Source organism: Sylvia atricapilla, chromosome 23 (genome assembly GCF_009819655.1).
Source record: "Sylvia atricapilla isolate bSylAtr1 chromosome 23, bSylAtr1.pri, whole genome shotgun sequence".
Lineage (NCBI taxonomy): Eukaryota > Metazoa > Chordata > Aves > Passeriformes > Sylviidae > Sylvia > Sylvia atricapilla.
Window position 1 is genome coordinate 481,803 of NC_089162.1, and position 25,836 is coordinate 507,638.

The window sequence follows — 25,836 nt, forward strand, 5'->3', positions numbered from 1 at the left end:
TGGAGGGGAAGTGGGGCTTGGATCATCAGGATAATTTAGAAACTGATATAGGAACTGGCTGTTGGCAACTGGAGCTGAGAGATGTGGTTGAAGCTTTTTCCTGTAATGAGGCAGCATCTCAGAGTTTAACCAGCTTTTAATTTCTTCAGGATTTGTCCTAAGGATATTTGGGTCTTAAAATTGTTTTTGAATCAAACATCCCCATGTTTCAGAGGGAAAAGAACCTCCTGCTCCTTGTCCTTGGCCAGAAGACAGACTTGCACCACTGCACACATTCCATGAAGGTGCCACTGGTCCTGCAGCTTTGCCCTTGTTTGATTTACTAAATTGCACAAACATTATCAATTAACAGACATTAAAGTGTGGTGGTTCAGGAAGGGAAAAAAGAGTAATTCCTAATACTGTCAGAAAAAAAGTTACTGGATGTAACAGGGCTTTGGAGGCTTAATGGGCTTTTGCCATGGCTGAGTGTGAGCAGCAGCAATCCCCGCTGCCTGTGTCTGGCTGCCTTCCCCAGGGATTTAACCTGAAATTCCATCCTGGGTAAACATGACAAGATCACCAGCTTTCCTTGGGACAATGACACAGCCTCTGCCAGGAAATGCTGCAGCCTTTCCACTGACCTAAAACTCATGGCTAAAGTCTTGGTCAGCATTCCTGTCATCCCTTGTTTCCTGGAGATTCCTACAGAGGTGAGCTCCTCATCCCACCTGGATCACTGGGCCAGATTGCCAGTTGGTTGTCTTGGATCACAGGGGAGAGGGTCTGCTAATGAGCCTCAACTTGCTTGTACTTTACCTTAATATAACTAAGTGACATTCAGTATATAAATGCAATTATATATTTATTGTATTTTATATTATAGGTGTAATGTATTATATGACTATAATAATATTTATTATACAAATAATGCACTAATATTTATATGCATATGTTTAGATGTATACCACAATATAATTGTATCTATTACATGAATAATACTGTTCCAAATAGCAATAATTAATATTAAATACTTTATATTTTGAAGCATAGAGAAAGGGCTGTAGAGAGCAGCTGTGGTTTTTTGTCCAGGGAACTGGGAAAAGGGCTCAGCCTGGAGAAAAGGAGGCTCAGAGGGGACCCTGTGGCTCTGCACAAGTCCCTGACAGGAGGGGACAGCCGGGGGGGTCAGGCTGTGCTCCAGGGCACAGGGACAGGAGGAGGGGGAATGGTCTCAAGTTGCTCTAGGGGAGGTTTAGATTGGATATTAGGGAAAATTTCTTCCTGGAAAGGGCTGTCGAGCCCTGACACAGCTGCCCAGGGCCAGTGGTGAAGTCCACATCCCCAGAGGGATTTCAGATCCGTGTGGATGTGACACTTGGGGACATGGGTCAGTGGTGGCCTTGGCAGTACTGGAGGAACGGTTGGACTCCACGATCTCAAAGGCTTTTCCAACCTCAGCAATTCCGTGATTCTCCATGATTCCTTTGACTGGCCGTGAAACACAGGTTTTCCATGAGAAACACTCAGGTCAGGGCCAAGGACAGGCAGGTTTCTGTCACCATCTGTGAGAGATGCCAGAAACACCTCTGTCAGCTCAGATGGTGATGGATATTTATGATTTTCCCAATATTTTCCTGAAGAAACCCCTGCTTGCTGCCTGTGGCTTGATGCTGTCTCAGTTCTGCACTAACAGGGTCCCTTAAGCCTCTTGCAGGAGCCAGTCCCTGGTGTGCACACACCTGTCAAAGTCTTGGCTTTCTGCTGACTCCCAGCCAGGCATCGTTATCCAGGGATTTAGATGAAACCTGGGAGGTGCTGTGTGGGAGACTGAAATCAACTCCAAGAACTGTAGGAGTTATTTTACAGGGTTTTGCTTCTCTCTGGAGTGTTACTCCCTGGCTGTATCCCAGGTGAATGTAGCTCCACACCTCTGACATGAGATGGGCTCTCAGTCGGATTAGTTTAATTTTTAAGTTTGCTAAAAGGTTACACCATTAACTGCACAGACAGGTTTGGAGTTTGGGAAGGATGATCTGCTCCTTCTATTTGGAATCAAGATTATTTTTCTAGCTTACAGTTCTCATTAATTACTGTCATTTAATTACTGAATGCCTCCCACATTAAATTCTAACCTTAGCTCTGATTCTGTTGGGGAGGGGGATTTGTTCAGGCTTTTTTCTTTTATGTTTTGTTTTCTCTTTCATACCTACTTTAATTTTATTGTGAGCTCTCTGCCACAGCTCTCTGTTGCTCACTTGCTGTGATGTGCATGAGTGACATCAGTGCATTCATGGCTTTATGAAGCAGAAGCTGAAGTAAGTTCCACAGACAAATCAAATCTACGCTCCCCAGGCTTCTCACAAATTACTCTTTCACCAGGAGAGCTGGATGATGGAGTTGACATCACTCAGGAAACAAGGAGATGAAAGTTAAAGCTGGCTGAAAGAGCTTCCTTTGACATCTGGGGCTTAGGTCTTACCTGGTCAGGACTTGGCACTTTGTTAGCAGCCAACAATCCCCGTCCTGTCAACAGATTTATGTAGTGCTTTTCCTGAGATGATTTTTCACAGCTTTTGCAGTTTGTGAGAGGAGCACACAAGACTCTACAGTGGTTGGAAGTAAAAAATGATTGCACAGATCTCAAGAGTTATCTTCTGATTACTTTTAATTCTGAACGTGCCACTTCATAACTCGCCCTCCTGCTTTGTCACCATTCCTCCCTACAAGAGGAATGACCAATAAATTTTCCTCTGCAGGAACCTCCTGTTATCAGTCCCCATATCACCCAGCTTGCCAGAGATGAGCCTCTGTCTCAGACACGAACTAGAAGCATTTTTAAGTTTAACCTCCGTGTATGTGTGATTAGCAAAGTCTTGGCCAGCAAGCACTGCTCTTCAGGGCAAAAAGAGCCCAAAGCTTGTATGAGGTTGCTGGTAGAGGAAAAATTGTCTGTGTTGAATTCATCATCAGTTCTCAGTGGGCGTGTGCAGGGTGGAGACTCCCAGACTTGTCCCCAGAGGTGTGAAGACAAATTTGAGCAATGCCTTAGCATTGTTGCCCAGAGGAGCTGTGCCTGCCTTATCCCTGGAAGTGTCCAAGGCCAGCTTGGAGCAACCTGCCACAGTAGAAGGTGTCCCTGCCCAGGGAACCAGATGAACTTTAAGGTCCCTTGCAACCCAAACCATTTTGGGATTCCTTCATTCTGTTTACAAAGACTCTGCATTATCCATACACATGAAGTGTGGTGTGATTGTTTTTAAGGCTTTCTTGTGCATCATGAAATACTACCAATGAAAAGTTTAGCATACTCTAAAGGTCATTTATGAAATGGGTCATATCCACTCATCCTAGCTAAGCATATGTATTCCAAAAATGAACCCAGTGGGATCTAATGCCTGCTGATTGTTCATCAGGCTCTGGAGGTTCGACAGCAAATTTCAATGTGAAGAAGGAACTTTGCAGATTATCCATTATAAAGTATATGCTGTTTAACTGTACTGGTTTGGAAAGACAGGTGTCTGCTAGGGAGGACAAGTCCTCCCTTGGAATGGAGAATGTAAACTCCCTCCTGCCAAATTAATATAATTTTGAAATTAAGAGGCTCTCATAAAAAGATATGCTAATAGGAACAACAGTTCTTTACTAGGAGGATTAAAATAAAAACGTAGTACTGAGCAACAACAACACCACAACAAAAAAAGCAAACCAAAACAAAACCAAACCAACAAAAACCCCCACACATCCCAAAACAAAAACAAAAAACCACACCAAAAACCAAACCAAAAAACCCCACTGACAGAGTCAGAATACAACCTGACACCCTGTTTGTCAGGGTGTTGGTAGCAGTGCAGTCCAGTCCTCTGGAAGTGACAGATGTGGTTCTGTTGGAGCAATGATCCTGTAGAAGGGTGGAGTTTCCCTCTGAAGGTGCAGTGGTGGTGAGGGGGGTCTGGTGCTCCCCTGGGAGTCCAGAGGAAAACAGGCTGTCCTGGTTTTCTGACTCCCAGAGTTTTATCCAGGCAGGAATGCTGGGCTGTCCCCCTGGCAGGAGCATCTCCCAGTGGGATGATGTAACTTTATCAGCCCTGCAGTGAGACTCAGTGGCCCATTAACAGCAGATGTCCCCCTGGAGGGAGGATGGGTCTTGGAGGAGATAAGAACACTGCTCCAGCTGGTTTTAACAGCTGGCCCATTAACAGAAGACACCCCCTACCCCCCACCCCGGAGTTATGAGGGGTGAGTCATGGAAGAAATAAAGAAATAAAGAAATACTGCCCCACCTGGTTTCAACAGATGGAAATAGAATACATACTCCCAGTTACATTTTGCTTTGCAATCCAAGACATTAACTCTGGTCCGTTGCAATAAATGCTATTCACAGATTATTTACCTCAGGGAAGCACATTGGCACAGCTACAGGGGTATCCACCAGGCCCTGCTGGCTGCTCTGTTCTTTGAGAACACAAAAATCAATATCTGACTTTGGAGTGAACCAGATTCTGCCTGTGAGTCATGTTCAGAGTCCAGTAAAGTCAGGAGAGGCATCTGCTTTGTGCTTGGATTTAAAATCAAGCCTGGGAGCAACTTTGCTTTCCAGGATGTTCTGTTTACAAGGAATGCAGCAGCAGGAAAGGCTTTTAAACATCAGGACATCCATGACTTTTTGGGGGAGTTTCGGTGCATGTGTATTAACAAAGCAAAATACAAACTGAACCACGTGGGGATAGGGAACATGAACGAATATTCATCTTTGAGGGCATTTTGCTGTGAAGACAGTTGGATTGCAGGATAAACCCGACAGATTTTCCTGTGTAAACAGTTTCTGTCTCTGTCTTGGTCAGCACTAGGCTGCCTGTGGGAGAGGAGCAGTGTTCAGCTGGGTTTTACAGTTCCCCTCTGGAATGAGACAGGTGCCTGGATGTAGGGCCATCAGTAGGCTGAAATGTCACTTCTCCCCACAGCGAGTTTGTGTGCACAGTGACTGAACTGGGGCTGACTGGGAGGTGTAAAGTCCCTGAATGTGATCAGCAGGATGGTGCTCAGGCAGATGTGCCTTGGGAAGGAAGATGTCTGTCCCTCAGTGTCCTGCTCACACCTCCAGGTGATCCACTGCCCATCCTGAGGGGTCTGTGCAGAGCCCTGGCATGGCTGGAGCCCAGCTAGTGTCAGTGTGTGAGAGCAGGAGTGATGGATTCACCCCTTGCCTTTCTCTACCCCACGTTCTGCTGCACAGAGTCAGGGCCCTGGATTCCTTTCAGAGAGCTCTGCAGTTGCCTGTTGGGGATTTTCTTACCTGGCTGTTGGGTTTTTTTGGGCCTGTGGTGATGAGCTTTGCCATTGATACACTCAGTGAAGGGACACCTGACATTCCCTTCGGGACTGGGGGGTCTGTGTGTCCTCAGTGAGCACAGGGGAGGTTAGAGGATGGAAACCTGACCTTTCTTCAGGAGTAAGAAACACACATTTGATTCCTGGAATCTCAGAGTTGAGTTGGGTTGGTTGGAAGGGCCCTTAAAGCCCATCTGTCCCACCCCTGCCGTGGGCAGGGACACCTCCCACTTCCAGGCTGCTCCAAGCTCCAGTGTCCAACCTGGCCTTGGGCACTCCAGGGACCCAGGGGCAGCCACAGCTGCTCTGGGCACCCTGTGCCAGGGTCTCCCCACCCTGACAGGGAACAATTCCTTCCTAGTATCCCATCCCTCTGGCAGTGGGAAGCCATTCCCTGTGTCCTGTCCCTCCAGCCCTTGTCCCCAGTCTCTCTCCAGCTCTCCTGGAGCCCCTTTAGGCCCTGGCAGGGCTCTGTGCTCTCCCTGGAGCTTCTCCTCTCCAGGTTGAACACTTCCAATTTTCTCAGCCTGGCTCCTTACAGGACAGTTTCTCCAGCCTTTGGATCATCTTTGTGGCCCATTTGAACCAGTTTGGCAAACATGAACAATATCTACAGCATGTGTGAGCTTTCCTTTACTGCCTGCTTTGAGTTTCCTTTGGCTGTAGTTTCAAAACTCCATAGCACTTCAGATGGGACATTTGATAGCAAAGAGTGGAGATAAAGGCCGGGGAAGGTACAATACAGAAGCAATGGTTGTGTTTAATCACATTAAAGACAGCAGCCTACACTGATAATAAATTATACAAATCTAAAGACCTTCTTTGGTCCAGCAGTGTTGTTAATTACATGTCTACAGCCATCAGAAAAGAAATCAGTATTCCAGAAGTTGGGTTGGTGGACAGAGAGGGCTGAATCCACGTGTGGTGGGACTTCACTACAGAGAGAAGGGAGATTCCAGCAGAACAAAGTGAAATAAATTCCATGTGTCATGGTCATTTGTATGGAGAGAACTTTGCCTTCTTTGTTCCTCTTTCATGAGATGTCTCTCACTACCCACTTCTGATTTTCACTTGCTTATATTCTTTAAATACAGCAATTTGGGATTCTTCTCCTCAGCCTTTTTTCATTTCTGCTTTCATTTGTTTCAGGATTTTTTTGCTCTCGGCTAATTAGAATTTTTTTACAGCCTTTTAAATTTTATGTGTACATTTACTTTATTTATTTGCTTTGCAAACAGTCTTAACTTGCTTACAATGGTTTGTAATTTCTGTTCTCAGAGAAGATCATTAAACATAAGCCATTTTGGTGGGATAACAGGGCCAGGAGTGGGACACTCCAAGCTCGGTCCATGTTCAGGAATGTCTCCTCACTGCTCTCACACAAACATATCCTGATGATGCAGTTAATGACTCTGGGTGTGATGAATGGTGCCATAAAACTCTCTGCTGGAGTGAATTGCCTAACAGCACTGAAATTAGGAGAAATGTTTTATTATCTAATGTCTGCCTGAATGTATAAAATAAAAAAATAAATAAAATGTGGGAAGGGGGTAGGGAGAAGCACTGTTCTATATTCACTATCCATGAATATTTATAGAGATATTTTCAGTCAACAATTAATTTGACAGACTTCTAAGCTGGAGGTTTAATTCCTGCCTTGAATCGTTTGCCTCCCCGTAACTGTTTTATTTTTGGACCCTATTTTTATTTTAACCTGTTAGATAATGTTCCAGAATCTGGTGGCATTTCAGGGTCTGTGTGTGCTGAGTGTCTCCCCTGTGGCAGCTCCAACCAGACGAGCCCTTCCCCGATTCCTGAGCCAGCCTGTCAGAGCAGGCTGGTGTGGATGCTGTGCCCCGTGTGTGTGCCTGCTGTATCCCCCTCGCTGACCTGCTCTTCTCTCTCCCCTCCCTGTGTCCCACTCCCTCGCTGCAGCTCTCGCTCCCGGAGGAACAGAACGAAGTGACCAGGAATGGCTGTGACTCCAAGGAACTGGTGTACCTGGTGCAGATCTCCTGTCAGGTAAATACCCTTTCTCTCCCCAGCCCAGGTTTAATCCTCTTTCCAGCCCTGGAGTGGTGGCATGTGACACTTCCCTGTGCTGTGTCTGGGGTTTTCCACCTCTTCCCTGCTCGCTCCCCCAGGGATGCTGCCTGGAGGGCTGCCACCAGCACGTTTTAGGAGAGGAGAAGCATTGAGGGGAGAAAAAGGAGAAGCAAGTAATCCTCACTGATGGCCAGGGATGAGCCCAGGGACAGGAGTGGGTGTACTGAAGCTGAGGTCACTTTGGGGGGAACACAGACACCTGGATACACCAGTGACCCCAACAGGGAGAATCCCAGCCAGTGGTTTGTTGCCACAGTGTGCTGCCAGGAGTCTCGATCTGCTCCCAGACACCTGGTGTGGGATTCTCATCTCTGGATGCTTTGGGCAGAGGAATCTGCTACTCTGTCCCATGAATTCTTCATCTGCTGATCTATGTGACTGTAAAATGCTACATAATGGATGTGTTTCGATATGCTGAGGGTCTCCCTCTTTGTGGGAGATGCAGGGCACTGACAGGTTCAGTGCAGAGTTACTGCCTGGGTTTAGGACAGCAGCTCCTTCCATGATTCACCACAGCACCCCCTGAGCATCCATCTTACCAATGAGTGCACACAGACAGTGGTGAATTTGCAGGGTCTCTGTTCTGCTGCCTCAGCTCTGTGCTCAGAGTGGGGTGTCGTGAGAGCTGAGGAACAGAGCATCCCTCATCCTGAGGAGCAAAGCATCCCTCATCCTGAGGAGCAGAGCCTCCTGCCCTGTTCTGGAGATGGACCCTTGCCAGGCTGAGCTCCAGCAGTGTTAATTCCAGCAGGGAATCCCTCTCTGTGGGCAGCTTTCACATGCTCCTGTACATGTTTTTGAATGTGCTCTTGGGAGAGGGAAGAGAAGTTCCAGTGGACATCTCTCAAATTTGCCAGTGTTTTGGCATTTTTTGTGACTGCTGTAACACCCTGGAGCCAATCTGGCACAAAAGCAGCACTTCCCAGCCAAGCAGCCCAGGCTGACAGCAGCACAGCAAGTCCTGAGGGTGGGCACGTGTCTGTCCCAGCCACGGGCAGTGCAGTGCCTGGGAAAGGGAGTTTCAGGGGACTGCAGGAAATTGGAATTTCAGTGTGTTTTCCCCCCTCTCATTTGGGGTGCATTTGCAGTGCTTAGTGGTGGGATGAACCCCGGATTATTTCCTGGCTGTTTGTAGGTGGGCCTGGAGAACATGGCTGTTTTTCTCTAGCTCTAAGCTCATAATTTCTGATCCTTCCCCCACCTTACTGACACCTCCAGAGATTCACAGGGTGGCCTCAGGTATAATTGTGTCCCAAACCCTGCAGAGTATCCCTGTGCAGGAGGGAGGCTCAGGAGCAGCAGAGAGCTGGGATGGAGCAGGATGAAGCTGAGGCCTGCCCCTACTCCTCTGGCACCTTGCTCCCACTCTCCAGTGCTTTGCAGGGATGTATCTGAGGGTATAGGCATGGATTTCATCAGTACTGGGGGGAATTCTGAGACTTGATGAAGGAAATTGTTCCTTTGTAGCCACTGTGCACCAGGCCCAGCCCCTGAGAAATTCCCTTCCCTTCCCTTCCCTTCCCTTCCCTTCCCTTCCCTTCCCTTCCCTTCCCTTCCCTTCCCTTCCCTTCCCTTCCCTTCCCTTCCCTTCCCTTCCCTTCCCTTCCCTTCCCTTCCCTTCCCTTCCCTTCCCTTCCCTTCCCTTCCCTTCCCTTCCCTTCCCTTCCCTTCCCTTCCCTTCCCTTCCCTTCCCTTCCCTCAGTGTTTGACTGAACTCAAATGGAATCACTGGGACTTGGCCTCATCTGTTAAAGGATGGGCATAGAACCAGCCACCTTTGTCTCCCTTTTTTTTCCCTTTTTTCATTTTATTTTTACTTTCTTTCCTTTCCCTTTCCTTTTTTTCCCCTTTCCCTTTTTTTGTTCTCCTTTTTCTCTTCCCCTTTCCCCTCTTTGCTCTTTCCCCTTTCCCTTTTTCCTCATTCCCTTTTTTTCTTTCTTGTTTTCCTCTTTCCCCTTTTCTTCTTTCCCCCTTTCCCTTTTCTCTTTTTTCTTTTTTCCTTCCTTTTCCTGTTATTTTTTCCTTTTTTTTTTTCCTCTTTCTTTTTGGTTTTTTTTTTTCCTGTTTTTCTTCTGTTTTAAGGTACCCCCCTGGTTAGCTCAAGCTTCTCCCTTCCCCAAGCTTGTGATCACCCTCTCCCATATTACTCAATGTCCCTGTCTCTCAGATCCATAGAGAGCTGAGGAATTTGTGACATTTGGATCCAATGACCAGGAAGGTATGGGAGGAACTGCACAGCTGAGCATCGTTTCTGCCATGGAGATACTTCACCTCTGACATCCCGTGGCCTCTCCCAGTGTCCAGGGAAAGATTCCATTCCATCACTCATTGGACATGAACAGTGTCTGCATGGATTTGGCTCCACAGGAGAATGGGAGGTGTGAAATAGCTCATGGAATGATGGTGCAGTGGGGACAGATTTTGGCAGGGTGCATCTGGATCAGGCCAAAAATATTGAAGGAAGGAGGAAAAAAGCCTGGAAACCAAATTTGGCTTTCTTCACCCTTTGGATGTGCTTCCAGTGCTGGTGTTCAGCCACTGCAGCAGCCTGAGCTATACCCTGGATTGCTCAGATGGACATGGGGAATTCTGTTAGGGAGGCTGGATCCACATAAATATAAAAGCTTCAAAATAGCTGTGATTTGTTGCAGAAGCAGATAGCAAAGAGTGAGGGTGTTGCCATCCTGGCAGCTTTTGATTCCAGAGACTGAGAAATCAGTTAAACCCGTGGGTTTGTGGTTCAGTGCTGGGCCTCCCCGGTTTGGGCTGTGCAGACCCACCCTGTGTGCTGTGGCCCATCAAATGGCATTTACTGGGCCATTTCCCTCTGCAGCAGGCAGCAGAGCAGAGCTTTGGAGCAGCAATTTCAAACATCCAGCTCAGCCTTAGCTGGGTTTGGCAGGACACAGCTGCTTACACTGAGGGAATTCTATCCCACTCCTTCCCAGCTGTATCATTTTAGTGGTGTAAAGAGAATTAGTGCTTGATGCCTATTTTGCAAAACCTTCCCAGATAAGGTTTGAAAAAGCATTCTTTGGGAGGTGTGTCTGTGCTGCAAGTCAGTTTGTGAAGTCCAGGCTTTGTGCAAGGTTCAGAGGGGGGGTTAAGTCTCTCCTCAACTTTTCTTCTAAACACCTAAAAAAATTAATCCAGTTTATTAGCTTATTTATTAAGAAGAAATAGGAATATATAGAGAGCTGTTTCAGAAAAGAGGAGAGATAAGATTCTTCTTTTGATTCCTTTGGACAAATTTAAACATGAGAACTAGGAAATGACAAAGAGAGAGAATTAAATCTTATTGGGAAGAGCCAATGTTGGGAGGGTTTGGTTTGCATTTTTTTCAGCAATGCAGATGGACTTTCCTTTTCTTTCCAAGTAAGATTGCACTCAACTTGCATTTATAGAAGATTAATTTCAGGACTTCTGTGAAAAGAGTGATATTATTAAAATAAAAGGGTCAAATCCTGGAAGGGTGGTGTGAGGATTCTTTTGTCAACCCTCTGAACCTGGAGGCAGTAGCTGGTATTCCCTGTGGTTCCTGAAGGAGCACAGGGAATGGCTGAGAACCCTGAGGAGTTCATGCTGTACCTGCTGCTGTGAAAGTCCTTGGACAGTGTTTGCAATCCTTGGGAGTTTCCACAGGGATAAGCAAAGAATTTACATGCTCTGAACCACATTTTAAGGGGTTACTTTGTGTGTGGAGCAAAAATCAGCACAAGTCAGAGCCTGCAAAAAGGCTGGAATGGGCTAATCCAGTCAACTTGTAAGGAAGGCTTGGAAATGTGCCTTTTGGATGTTTTGGGGTTTGTTTGTGTGACATTACAGCAAGTTCCCTGTGTATTTATTTAAATATTACAAGTGAAGAATACCCAGTCCCTACTTTGGTTCTGAAAAATAAAAGAAACTTGTAAATGCTGTTTACAATGTGAAATTTGTGGTGTTGGAACACCTCAAGCATCAATTTTTGGTGATGTTTTGAGTGACAGGGAGAGAACAAGGACTGGCTGTGGAGATGTTCACGTTCTGAGAGAGGCTGTAAGCTCCAGCCTTTCCCGAGGCTTTGGCTGCTCCTGTCCTTTCTCACAGGTGGATTGTTGGGACAGGAGTGACAGGCTGCTCACCAGGGATGTCAGACTGCACAGGCACGAGCCAGGGCTGACACGATCTCAGGCACTAAACACAGGCTGACTGCTGTGATGCAGCCCAGCCACTTTCTGGGGGATAATGCCAACAAAGGAAGCCTTTTTCTGCTTCAGTACTGCTACATTTCTAAGGCTGTTCCCAGAGCTGGAATTCTTGGTCTGAGCAGAGTTTTCTCCATTTTCCTGCTCCCATTTTCAGGCTGGCAGGAGCTGAGCCATTCCTGTGGCAAGGGATGCCCAGTGCTGTGCCCTGTTCCCATTCTTCATTGCAGCAGGGGCTGTGTTGGCTTTGATGGGTAGAATCAGGTCCCTGGTGCACCAGAGGAAGACACTGCCCCAGACCTCAGCCACTTGTCCCAGCTCTGCCCTGCAGGAGATTTGAGCTGGGCACCTTCTGTCTGTTTGCAGAGCAGGATTTGCCAAACTCTGAAAGCATCCGCATCCCATGTTCCATGTGCAGTAATGGGTTTCAAGGGCACAGGAGGGAAGGCCAGGAAAAACAGGCTCCAAGGAGGAAGAGCAGGCAGGACTCCCCATCCCAGGTGATTTGTGGAGAGGACAGAGTGTGAGATACTTCCCACAGGGGTGATGCCTTAGTCAGAAGAGCAGCATCTCAAGGGTGGTTTGCTGGTTCTGGCTGCCTGGGATAGTCCAGGCTGGAACCACAAATTGCTTGCAGGAGGATTTTTGAGTCAAACATTCAAAATATGGTTGGGTTCTTTGTCTTCTTTATTAATAGTTTCTGATTGAGGCTCAAACACTTGGAGAACAGGAACTGAGTAAGTGCTACTTTGCTCCTGTGAAAAGCTCTTTAAACAGACATCTGAAGGACAGATTCTATCTCACAGATACTCTGCTGTGTGCTTTATATACATACAGAAATACTGAGAGGAAAGCTTTCACGTCTTTGTTAAAGGGATATATCTATGTGGAGCATCCAGGTGGATCCTAGTGCAAAATCTGTTTTCAGAATGTGTGCTAACCTCCTTGTCCATGTTTATATAGGATTTTAGAATTTTGCCTTGATTTAGGATTTTACTAAACAAAACAAAAGCAGTTAGTGGGTGCTTTTATTAAACAGTAAATTTTCACATGATGCAGCCTCCTGTCCCTACCTGTGTGTCCTCACCCTTTGGTCAGGGCCAGGCTGTGTGTGGTCAGGGCTCATAAAAGCTCCTCTGCTTTCAGCTGCATTAAAATTCTGGTCACTGTCATGACCTTTCCCCTGCCTTGTTTTCTGTTCTTCTTTTCTGCCTCTTGGCACCACTTGCCTGGAGATGACCGGGGAAGTGAAACTTCCACTGACAGGTTGTCCACGAGTTCAGTGCCTCACACGTGCAGTAGTTTGGAAATGGAATCATGGAATGTTTGAGTTGGAAAAGGACTTAAAGCCTATCCAGTTCCACCCCCTGCCATAGAAGGCACACCTTCTACCAGGCCAGGTTGTTCCAAGCCCTCTCCTGGGATGGGGCAGCCACAGTGTCTCTGGGTAACAAATCCTGTGGATTCTGTAAATCCACAAAACCTTTTTAAAACCTGCCCACAGGCCTTTCTGGCTTAAATATTTCTACCCCGTCCTTCCAGATGTTCACATATGTTGAAACCTCTGTCCTAAGCTTTTCTCAGGCGTTGAGGGCTGTTTCACATCAGGCAAAAGAAAGCAGCAGAATTCCTTGTTTCCACTGTGCTAATCCATCACTCCACGTGCTGTGCTCCGGTGGATCTGAGGTCACACACTATGTGCCTCTTGCTCCCAGCAGCAGTAAATAAAAATGAAGTGACAGTGGAAATGAGAATTAATCAAGAGTGCCTGAAGCTGGCAGGCAGCCTGCAGGGTGCTGCTGGGCTGTGCTTAGACCTCAGGAGATCCCAAAGCCAAGGTGGAGGGGCTTTGGAACACAGGGCTCTGTTCCAGGCTTTGGCAAAGTAAACTCTCATCTGTAGGGGTTGAATTACATCTGAACTGTGTAATTGACATCTATTTCTCTGTAGCTGGCATGATAACACTGAAGGATAAAGTCATTTAGTAATTGGGATGGTAGTTATTAAGGACAAGGGTAATACTGGCTGGTGTTCAGAGCTGTCTTGCAGAGTTGGGTAGGGCAGCACTCCCATCCAGCAGGATTAACACTGGGGTGTGCTCTGTCCTGTTTGAAAAGTGGATTCACCATACCCTTTGCTCAGCCTGGGTTTTTGCCCTGTGATCCTTAATTCTCCCACGGAGTTGTGTAGTCCTTGGGAAAGCCCTCGCAGGCCATCAAGTGTTCCTTGGACACTCCGAGAACCTCCCTGGGCAGCCCCTTCCAGTGCCTGACCACCCTTTCCAGGAAGAAATTCTACCTGATGTCCAACCTGGACCTCCCCTGGCACAGCTTGAGGCCATTTCCTCTTGTCCTGTTTGGACATGTCACCACGGAAAGTGACACTTCTGAGGCAAAAGGGGTTATTGTCCCACCCAGGAGCAGCGCTGCACTGTTCCAGCTGCATCCGTGTGTCCTGGGGCTCTGGGGTTCCCTTCCCTGCTGATGGAACTGGTCCTTCAGCCCCATCCAGGGCGGATTCACTGCTCTGCTATGGAGATCATCCACTGCTAACGAGACATGAAAAATTACTGTCACCCTTAAAATTTGGTCTTTAATTGCTCCATTCATGGCTCTCTTTGGTTTTCTTTTTTCTCTATTTAATTATTTAAACATGTATTGTGACAGAAATGCCAGCTCTTTCTTTTCTTAACTCTGGATGCATGAGATGCAAAACCAGAGTTGTAGCTGTGTGTGGATTTTGAATGGAATAATTTATTTATAGAGTGACATTGCAGAAATAAAAACTGTTGTAGAGCTGTTGGTCCTAAAGCACACTTTTTCAGCAGGTGCAAATGTAGGTGCACTTCAAGCTGTTCGCACAGCATGCCAGGGACAGAGGCTTTCTGTGCTCAAACACCAGTGGAAAAATGCTCTGAGGAATTTATTTGAGGGTGGGTTTTGCTAGGGAAAAATGGTATCTGGAAATAACCTCCTCAAGAAAAGAGCCTCTCAGTTCATCAGACCTGCATGAGACTGAGCTGCTGGGCAGTCCTTGGTCACAGGGAATGTGAGTGATACATAACAACTTCAGATGTTTTCCCTTTTAGAAACACCCAAGCTGAAGGGAAAGGCCAGTCCATGCTCTAGGGAGGGATGATGAGGGAGAATCATTTGTCAGGATAAAGTGCAGTATTACATCCAAGTGCTGCACTGAACGGGTTTTTATGAGCAGCAGAGGCTCTCACAATTCTGTGATAGTTTGCTAATGCCATGTCCTCTGCCTTCAGACAGAAAACAAGCCCAGAATTAGAGATCTCTGCTTGTCCCCAGACTGTGCTCTGGGCTGTGGCAGTCAGGGTCACTGCAGAAATCCATGGGGACAGGAGGTCTGTGATGGATCTTGGCAGGGCTCCTGACCCACATGTGGTGCTTTGGAGACAAGGCTGGGCCCAGCTGCAAATTGAAGGGGACACTTGGTTTGTTCTGACCAGACACTGAGTCCTCCCCACAACTGAGCAAGTGCAGATGCTTTCCAGAGGAGCCCCTTGGCTACAGTTTACTCATTTTACAGCTTTTCCAAGACCAGGGCTTGGTTCAAGTCCAGAATGAGAGGAGCACTGTGGTGGATATTCCTGCCTTGATGTTTATTCCTTATGGAGGGAATATGGGGAGGTTTGCCATGCACACATTTCCAACAGCTGTTCACCTGAGGAGGGTGACAAATGATCTAACACAGTTTCATCCAGTCTCATCCTCTGTGAGGCTGCAAAGCTGCAAAGCTGCAAAGCTGCTCTGATCACCAGGGGATGTTTGGTGTAGGAGGCTGAGGAGGCAGCAGGTGACAGCCCAGGTGAGTAGTTGTGATGGTCCACCTCAATGTAGGTGAAGTTCATGACCTTGGAACAGCATCTGCACTTCTAAATAACAGATTCCCTGCACATAAAATGCAGAGCAGGCAGGTTAGGAAAGGATGGTTTCAAAAAGGCTCTGCCAAGGCACAGAAACCACATCAAAATAAACAGTGTTTGTGTAAAGGCAGAATCATTGACTCATGGAGTCATTTAGGGTGGAAAAGACCTCCAAAATCATGGAGTTTTTAACCTTTGTCACGGCACTGCCAAGCCCCCACCAATCCATGTCCCCAAGTGCCACATCAACACGGTTTTTTTAACTCTTCCAGGGACTGTGCCTCCACTCACCACTGCTCTGGGCACCCTCTGCTTGGGCTTGACAACCTTTTCCATTAAAATATTCAACTTAATATCCAACCTAACCCTCCTTAGGGCATCTTGTCCTAAAGATACTTCACTGGTAAATCAAAGATACATCATTTTCACTGTTTGTAGCAAATATTTACTGGCACAGAGCCAGGTAGCAAAATACACAATCCCAATGGTTTTCTAAAATTCTCTCCTACCAGTTATACTGGGTGCACATGGATTATTAAACTAATACTCTGAAGGTAATTTATTTGTAGTTGAGCCATCTGGGTAATAAGGCTGAGACTGCCCCTGTTGCACTCAGTAAACAGAGGTGCTTTCCCCAACTGCATGTTACATTAAAAATAAGTTTTGTTTAGAGGAGTCAGTAACAGAATTCTCAGGGGGAACCTGATTTGAGCTTGTTCCTTGAATTGTTGGGGCCTTCCCAGAGTTACAGAGCAGGTTTGGGCCCCAAGTTTGTTAAAATGCACAGAGCAGGTGTTTGTTGTCACTCTGAGTTGTGTTACTCTGAGGATGTTCCACGGGCTGGGGGCTGGAGGCATCAGAAATAAACACAGACTGTATTTTCCAAGACTGTAGGGCAGGTTCATCAGCAAGGGCTCAGGTTTGGACAGATCAGGAAGGACTTTCTGTTTTCCAAATGGTGCATTTTTAGCTCATCTGCAGAGTTAAAACCATGCCTTTATTTCAAATGTTGTGGTTTACTTTTTTAAAAGTCCCCATCAGGGACATTAGATATTGAAGATGGTCTGTCTTAAATATTTCATCTCCTGGGTCTTGGCACCACTTTTCACTCTTTCTTTGTCAAACTGCTGGCTGCAGCTGCCAGAAAAGCAGCCGATTTTCCATTTTGTCTCCAGCTTTGTTCACAAAACCTCCCCACAGCTACTTCTGTTTCTTGTGCTTTCTAAATAATATTTCACCCTTCCAACCTCTGTCCTTGGGGCTTGATCAGCTGCATCTCTAACACCCCTGCTTGCAGATCTTTTCCTTGTAAATACTCACAGTTTTTATCTATAACCTTGCCCAGAGGCATTTCTTACCCTGTTAGTGATGTTTTCCAAATACTGTTAGTGTTGCTTCATTCTGAGGTGTCAGGATGAATGGGGCTGGAAGAGAACAGTGTCAGATACAGCAGGGTTTCGTTATTTCTGTGCTCCTGAGGGACTGTTGTTTTTAAATTATATGATGGATGTCTGGTCTGTGGCATGTGGCCCTGATGGGGTCATGGGGGGTGTTCAAATAAAGGCTTTTTGCTTTGGACCTACAAAAAACCTCTTTTTCTCCCTGGTAGTTTGTTTTTACAAAAATATGCTTCTGTGCTCTGATCAAATAGATAGAGATAGAGATATAGAGATAGAGATACAGAGATAAGAGAGAGATAGAGATAGAGATAGAGATAGAGATAGAGATAGAGATAGAGATAGAGTCAGAGTCAGAGCCAGAGCCAGAGCCAGAGAGATATGTCAGCTGTTTGCTTCCATGATCTGCCTGAGAAATGAGATGTAAGAAAACAGATCTCTGTCTGCCAAAGCTGCTGATGCTGTAGGTGACCTCAGGCAAGGAATTGGGGAAGTTTTTGGAAATAGGAAAAAGGGGGAATGGCTCACCACTGCCAGAGGGCAGGGCTGGATGGGAGATTGGGCAGGAATTGTTCCCTGGCAGGGTGGGCAGGCCCTGGCACAGGGTGCCCAGAGCAGCTGTGGCTGCCCCTGGATCCCTGGCAGTGCCCAAGGCCAGGCTGGACATTGGGGCTTGGAGCAAGCCTCTAGTGGAAAGTGTCCCTGCCCATGGGAGGGATGGGACTTGATGGGATTTAAGGTTCCTCCCAACTCAAGGCATCCTCTGATTTTCGTTTCTTTTGTTTTAATAACCTCAGGCAAGTAATTTTCAAAGGTTTTTTGTTTGTTTTGCTCCAAAGGCCAGTGATGGCTGCTGGCTTTGATGGAACTCTCCTCTGCAGAACAGTTTATGGCACATTTGGGCTGTGGGGCAAAGGGGGAGCTGTGTTTAAGGCCTGCAATGCCCACACAATCATTTGTAGCTGTACTTACACCCCCTCACTGCCCTGCCACCTGAAAGATGGTGGAATTTCAGTTCCCTTCCCTAAGCTCTGCTCTGTGGCTCTGAAAGGTTTCATTTGTGGCTCCAAGCTGCTGTTGTGTCGTGACTGTAATTGAGGTGCAGAAAAGCAGCCCCTGATGCTGTGCCTGCCCTCCCCTCAGCCCTGACCTCTGCTCCATGCTGGAGCTTTGTTAGTGATGGTTTAAATGACAGCATGTCAGGAGGGCAGGGGTTTCACTCATGTGTCGACCCCTAGATCCTGGGTGGAGTTCAAGGTCTGTCAGGTGCCATTCAGAAATGGGCTGATCTGGGGGGAGAACTGGTTTTTGGGGTTTCAGGCACTCTGTGTGGGGTTGTTGTGCTCCACTCTTGCTGCTCTGCACCTGGCCAAAACCACTCACCCCCAAAGCCTGAGCCAAGTGTTGGTTTGCTCCTGGCAAAGCTGTTCTCTGAGGGCCACAGGAGCCACTGGAGCTCATGGCTTGTGTCCCCTCCTCCCTGAGAGAGCCACCCACTCCTGAGAGGGTGATGTCCACACAGGGAGGACAGACAGGATGACACTGCTGTCACTCAGAGCCAGTCCTGTGTCCCCACGTGTGCTTTGGGGGCTCCTGCCTGTAACTGGAATCCAGCAGCATAATGAAGTCTGATTTTTAGGGGAGAAAAGCTGATGTGGTTTCCATTAAAATCTCTTTATTTCCTAGTGACTGCAATTAATTGATGGTAAACTGGTAATTAATGCTGAGAGATTAATTTATGCTGTGGAGTAAGGCTAATAAGGATTCACCACATAAATATACCAAATTTTCCCTCCTGCTTTGTGTTCTGTTTGTATATTCCCTCCATTTTGTGCTTGTTCCTCCCTCATGTTTATGTGCTGTGATTCCAGGTGGAGTGCTGAAGTTTCAGTGTTTCATTCAGAAATAAAGCACTTTTATGTTGCCTTAGTGCAAACTCCCTTTAAATTTTAAAGATTTATAATTTCCTTCAAGTTAGAATAACACACCAGCAGTTGTGGAATCGCTTTGGTAAACAAATGTAAGTGCAGATAAAGCGACCTAAGGCACCAGCTAAAAACACTTCCTGGGTGAACTCCCTGGGATGGATTTTATCCATCTTGCTTTCTGTTTTGACTAAATCTCTAAACCGTTCTCCACTGTGACTTGAAACAGGAAAGGGCTGAAGGGTCAGGCTGGAATAACACACAGAGCCTGAGCCTCAGACAGCTGTAAGAGTCACCCGTGGCAGAGTTAACCTCTCCTGCTGGATGCTGCTGCTTTTCCAGCCATTTAATCTGTGGTGTTTTCTTACTGAGGGGTCAAACTGCAGTGACTTTTGCCTTATACTTTCATCTCATTTTCTGCTCTTGCTCTCCATGTGGGCTGCAAGGTTCAGGAGAGCATCCATATGTTCTCTCTGAGGAAATAGGCATTTGAAACAGAAGAGAAAGGTCTATCCCTGGCTTAAAATAAATAAATCCTAAGTGTTGTAGAGCAAACCCAGTCAGACTGTGGGGACAGGAAGGTTGTGTGTGCTGGAACTCACTGACAGCCTGGCTAGCTTGGAGAGGGATTGATGGACAGGACGGGGTCCTGTCTGCTGACATGGGGACACAGATCCAGCTGGAAACAGGAGCTTTTCTTAGAGAGCAGGACGATCTGTAAATCTTTGATACAAAATTCTAGCATGTAAGTTTTGTGAATGGATGGTACCACAAGTCCTGAGAGCAGCTGGACCTCTCTTGCAGGCTGGGTGCCTCTGGGTGTTGCTCAGGGCACAGCAGGAGGAGTTACTTCTGCCAGGTGCTGAGTGGGAACAGTTAAACACACATACAAATATTCCAGTATGGAACCGACCTGGGCTTAGGGGAGCCCCGCTTAGAAATGAGAGCGATTTTTGTACAGATAATTGAAGCATTTAAGGGATGGTGGAGCAAAGTGAGGCTTTGACTGTGGGAATGAAAATGCAGGGAATGGTTTAAAACTGCCTCCTCTCAGATTTGCAGTGGGTAATGTCTCTCTGTTGGTAATGAAGCCGTCACTGAGCTGTAGGAATCAGGATGGGCTTGGGAAGAATGGGAATGGGAGTGACACTGCTGCTCTTCCTAAATGCCACAGGATTGAAGCTGAGCTCAAGGGAATAGGAAACTACTCCAGGCTGTGGCTGCTCAGCATCCTCCTTAGGCCATTAGATCAGCAGAGCTAAAAATATTCCTTTTGGAGCTGGACTCTGGGTCCCTGTCCCTCCCAATCTCCTCCTGTGCCAAGTGAAGCCTGGGAGCATCTCTGTGATCTCACAGTGGTGGTGCCACTGATGGAGGGTTCAAATCTCTGGCTCACTGGAAATTAAATCATCAGTTCAGTAATCTCCAGTCACTTCTTTAGCATGACAATTCTCCTTGCTTTGATAATCGGAAAAAAATCAGCAGCTCTGTGCAGAGGCTGAAATCTCACCAGGGTCTCATCATACATTTGATCCTACCCATTGAGTAAGGGAGAACAGATCAAGATGGAAAAAGAGTAGGGATGAGACCAGATTTTCCATTCTGTGAGAAATTCCAAATTTGTCATGATGCTTTTCATTGTGAATGTAAAAAGAATTTTTTTTCTACAAAAAGAAATTTCAAAAAATATATTGATTTTTTTTTCAAGAGGAACTTGTTTTTAAGCCAGTGGTCAAATTTTCCTTTTAAAGATCCTGAAACTGTTTAATGGCATTATTGAAATCTTCACTTGATATTTGATTTTTTATTTTAAAGAACTTCATTACAGCCAGGTTTGTAGTTGAAGGTCTGAATCTGGGAAATCACTTTGTGCTTAACTTCCCCACTTATGTCCCACTGAAGTGAATGGGATTTAAGCTTGTGCTTCTGTAAATCAGGACCATTAATAATTAAGGAAATGAAAAGTAATTATTGAATTAGAAAATTAGAGGCTGATCCAAAATTTATGTGAGCAATAGTTTATGGAAATCATTAAAAACGTGAAGAAGACATTTTTGCCATATGGATGTTGAGTGCCTGCAGCACCAGAAATGTTGAGCTTTGCTATAAAACACAGTTGACAACACAAGACCTACTTAACAGGCACTATCTATAGAGAGTCTAATAACTCTCTAAATTAAAAAATAATCATTTTCCCAAACCTTTCTGGCACTTGAGAATTTGCAGGAAAGGGGAGCAAGATGTTCAGTTTTTATATTGCTATAGGGAAACCTTTGTAGTACTTTGGATATGGGATGAGGCTGCTGCTGTTGCTGCTGCTTTGGCTGTGCCTCTCCAGGAGGCTGCTTGGGAGAATCCAAACTTTGCTTTCCTCTCATTTGTGCTGGAAATCTAAGGGGAAGCACTAAATACTGTCCAGTTCCTTCCTTGATTGCTGCAGTGATTCTTTCTGTAAAATTAATGCATCCCATGTTAATGGGTCACTCAGGTTCCAAATCTGCAAAAAACTTTTCTTAATACAACTTGAAGTCCAGCCTAAAGCATGGGAGCTTTTTGGAATGAGTTATGGCAGGCTTCAAATTTTAGAATATTGGTGAATACTCCCCTTTAGGGTGTTGGAATAACATTCTTCTGGGTGGAAACGTGTGTTACTGCTCTTGAAGTGCTGCTCTGTGCCAACACAGCCTGTGCATGGTCACACTGAATGAGACAGAAATTGTCTCCCCTCTTCCCAGAAAGTGGAGGGGCAGGTGCTGAGCTCTTCTGAAGGAAGTGACAGGACCTGAAGAACAGCGGCAGCTGTGCCAGGGGAGGTTAAAGTTGGATGTAGGGAAAGGTTCTTCCCCCAGAGGGTTCAGGCACTGCCCAGGCTCCCCAGGGAATGGGCACGGCCCCAGGCTGCCAGAGCTCCAGGAGCCTTTGGACAGCGCTCCAGGAATGCCCGGGGTGGGATTGGTGGGAGTCTGTGTAGGACCAGGGCTTTTACTGATGATCCTTTTGAGTCCAACTCAGGATATTCCATGATTCCATGAAGTATCTTGTGACCCTTTTGCAGAAGAGCCTGATGTCCATGGTCCTAGTGTGAGTGACCTGAGAATGGTGATGAGGTTCTGGCCTCTAGGCACGTACACCATCGCTCTCCTGGAGCCTGGGCTGCTGACAGGGATAGCTCAGGGAGAGCTCAGGGATAGCTCAGGGATGGGAGAGCTCAGGGAGAGCTCAGGGAGAGCTCAGGGAGAGCTCAGGGAGAGCTCAGGGAGAGCTCAGGGATGGGAGAGCTCAGGGATAGCTCAGGGATGGGAGAGCTCAGGGAGAGCTCAGGGATAGCTCAGGGATGGGAGAGCTCAGGGATAGCTCAGGAATAGCTCAGGGATAGCTCAGGAATAGCTCAGGGATGGGAGAGCTCAGGGATAGCTCAGGGAGAGCTCAGGAATAGCTCAGGGAGAGCTCAGGGATAGCTCAGGAATAGCTCAGGGATAGCTCAGGAATAGCTCAGGGATAGGAGAGCTCAGGGAGAGCTCAGGGATAGCTCAGGGATGGGAGAGCTCAGGGAGAGCTCTGCTGGTTGCTTAGCAGCTGCGAGCTGCAGTTTGGAGGTGCAGGAGCCGAGGATCCCAGTTCCCTTGCCATGCTCCGGCTCTGCTGCCTGCCCTTGCTCCAGGAGCCTCCCGTGGGGCCAGAGACACTGCTGCTGCTGTGGGGTAAGCTGTCCCTGCTCATCCATCACCTTGTGCTGCTGCCGTCAGCCCCGTGACTGGGGTGGTGTGGGCTGGGCTGAGGGAGGCTGAGCCTGCACACCCTGGCACAGCAGGGGCTGACCCAGCTCTGCCTCCCGGCTGCATTTAACTCTTACTGCCCTCAGGCATTGCAACCAAACTGCAAAGCTACACGCCAGCCTTTAAATGAAATAGAATGGAATTAGTGACGGGTTTAGGATCATCTGACAGATCATTTTGTTGTTTGGGTGGTCATGTAGGAATGCAATGACCAGTTTGGTGGCAGATGGAGGTCCAGGATCACTGGGATTTCTCAGGCTGCTGTTCCCTTATGTTGGTGACTGAACCTTGAAGGTCACACTGGCAGCTCAGTGAGAGAGCAAGAATCCCTTAATTGCAGAAGATGGAGAAATGGGGAAGGCTGATAGGTCCCTGAGCAGAATTTGCCTTGCACTCCTGGTTTTATTTTTCTCCTTTAGACAAAAAGTAAAATTACATAATGTGGAAATCCCAAATGATTTATCCTGTGTAGGTGTCTCTTTGTAGGATTGTGAGATACGGTGATTTCTCATGAACTGAAAGCAGAATTTATGGACACTGTCACAGTCTTAAATCATTGAGACAGAATGTATCTGGATTGGAGGGTTTATATCTGCAATGGCCTCGCAGGCTTTGGATATTAATGTAAAACTGATGCTTTGGAAGTTTGTTGATAAAGAAATCAGTGTAGAGGGATTGTGATTGGGAATTCAGAGCAGGCCATGCCTTTTGTATCCCAGGGGAGAGGGCAGCTGTCAGAGTCCTGCCAGCCATGCACAGGAGGTCAGCATTTACACCTCTGGCCCCTGTTGTGTCCCCCTTACACCACACATCCTCTGCTTTCTGCTCCATTTCAGGCATCCCTGTCACTTCCAGTCCCTGGCACTGCCTCTGAGTGCCCGTGTGACCCGGAGCAATCTAATTCCTTGATTCCTTCCACATCTCTGGAAGTGTCCCAGGCCAGGTTGGATGGGGCTCGGAGCAAACTGGGACAGGGGAACGTGTCTGTGCCCATGGCAGGGCTGGCACTGGATGGGCTTTAAGGTCCCTTCTGTCCCAAACCACTCCGGGATTCTGTGATTAACGACTCTTCATAAAGTGCTTTGACCTGTTAACTGCTGCATTATTACAACATCTTTTATTGATCATAATAGGCCATGGAGCATTTAAAAGTCACCATTAGATATTAAAAACTTCACAAAGCAAACTGTTCTGTGCTGCCACAGTCCCTTCCTTGTCCCCTGGAGCAGTCTGTATCTTGTCTGTGTTTTAATTGGGGAAACGATATGCACTCAGGAATAAATCTGCAGCTAGAGTTGTTCATCATGGATTGTTTTCATAATTCAGCTGAAGGTTTGCCTGGGGCACCTGGCAGAAATTTTGCAAGCTTCAATCCTGCCTTCAGATCTCTGGGTTAATATGCTTCTGTCTGTTTGGAATCTAATTTCACGCTGTTTATACAACCACTTGGTGATTTACATTTGTGCAAGGATGCCTTGTGTAGGAGAACGCTACAAAATCTTTGAAAGACATGTAGAAGTTAAAGCTCTGGATGGGTCTCATGATGCTGGGCCACATCCAAATCTATGGTTTAATAATTAAAACAGGACCACTAACAGCTGGTTTGAGCATCGATGGCTGCTGCAAATTAAAACATGACAATGTTACCTGCAAATTAAAACATGAAAATGTTACTCAGGCACTTTGATTGCTTTCAAAAAGGAAAAAGTGCTATTTCTGCTCAGATTTCCCTTTCCTAACCCGCAGTGCTGAGGAGCTGCTGACGGTGTGGCCGTGTTTGTGTGTGTGCAGGGCAGGAGCTGGATTGTGAAGAGGAGCTATGAGGATTTCCGGGTGCTGGACAAACACCTCCACCTGTGCATCTACGACCGCCGCTTCTCGCAGCTGGCAGAGCTGCCCCGCTCCGATGCCCTGAAGGACAGCCCCGAGGTAAAGGGCTCCTCTGGGGCACCCAGGCACCACCCAGGCAGTGGGATTTGGTCAAGGAATGACCTCCAAGGGACGTGCAGTTGGATTTCAGGGACAATTTCTTTGTGGAAGGGGCTGCCCAGGACAGTGGTGGAGGCACCGTCCCTGAAAGTGTTCAGGATTTGTGGATATGGCACTTGGGGACGTGGTTCAGTGGTGGACTTAGAGGTGTTTTCCAGCCTCAGCATTCCGTGTATTTCTAGTAGGGAGTAGTTTTAATGCAGCCTGGGGTACATTTGAAAATTGGCTAACGGGAATAAAGTCGGTGTTTTCCACCCTTAATTTCAGTGATCTAAAGGGAAATGTCCTGCAAATTCAGACAGTTTAATTAAGCTCCTGACTCTGGAGTAGTAATTAAGTGTCAGGAAAGCAGCTGTCCTGTGGTACCTTAGCTGTGAATTTGGTTTTGTCTTTGGAAACTCTGTCAGTGATGTGGGTATTTCCTGACTTAGTATTGCCAACTCAACATTCTCAGGAAATCATGCAGTCTAAGGCTGCAGCACTGCAAGAGCCATCCCATTTGGAGTGCTAGGCTTCCATTTTAAACTGAATATTCCTGACATGTTTTTAAGAGCATTTGCATTAGTGTGTTGTTTAAATGTTCTTTAAAAAGCTCTTTTTCCTCAATGAGGGTTTTGTTTTTTTCTCTCAAAGAGATGCTTTTCATTTCTTGGCTTACTGTCTTCACACGGAGTATGATGAGCTGAAATTACCACAGCTTCTCACTGCTGGTAATTGAAAGATTTATTCATGTCTAGAAAAATCTCCTGGAGAGCAGCAGGTGAATTTTGCTGCATCATTTTGGAGAACGTGGACACTGAAATTAGTACCCCCTAGAATTTTACAGGGTGTTTGCCACGGAATTTAAGGAACTGATCCTACAGCCCCATCACTCAGCAGTCTGATTTACTATTTGCTCTGGCTTCACACAGGGTATTTCTGAGGAGGATTTAAAGTTTAAGTTCAGCAGTAGCAGCAGTATTCAGGACAATGAACTCCTGATTTATTTTTAATTCTATTTTAGCCATTCATATCTCTTGCATCCTTACTTGTACCACTGATTTAATTGGACTTTAGAGCATGAGCCTGAAAATCTGCCTTCTGTCTGTATGCACGGAGGATATGAAGATGCTGAACAGCTCTGCTGCTGTGTGAAATGTGACTCTGCAGCTGTGGGGTATCTCATCATATATTTTTTATTTTGAATTGGCCACACTGGAACAGATGTTTGAGGAGAACAATGTTTTAAACAGTCCTACAGACTCTGGGTTACAATGCTGC

At 46.7% G+C, this 25,836-nt stretch overlaps 1 protein-coding gene across 1 annotated transcript in view; it reads left to right on the forward strand.

Moving 5' to 3' along the window:
- ARHGAP32 (Rho GTPase activating protein 32) overlaps positions 1 to 25,836 on the forward strand; it is a 242,527-nt gene that overhangs the window by 141,588 nt on the left and 75,103 nt on the right. The window contains exons 6-7 of the mRNA XM_066334690.1: positions 7,246 to 7,332; positions 24,379 to 24,516. Of these exons, the coding sequence (XP_066190787.1) occupies positions 7,246 to 7,332; positions 24,379 to 24,516 (225 nt within the window). The remainder of the gene's footprint in view (positions 1 to 7,245; positions 7,333 to 24,378; positions 24,517 to 25,836) is intronic.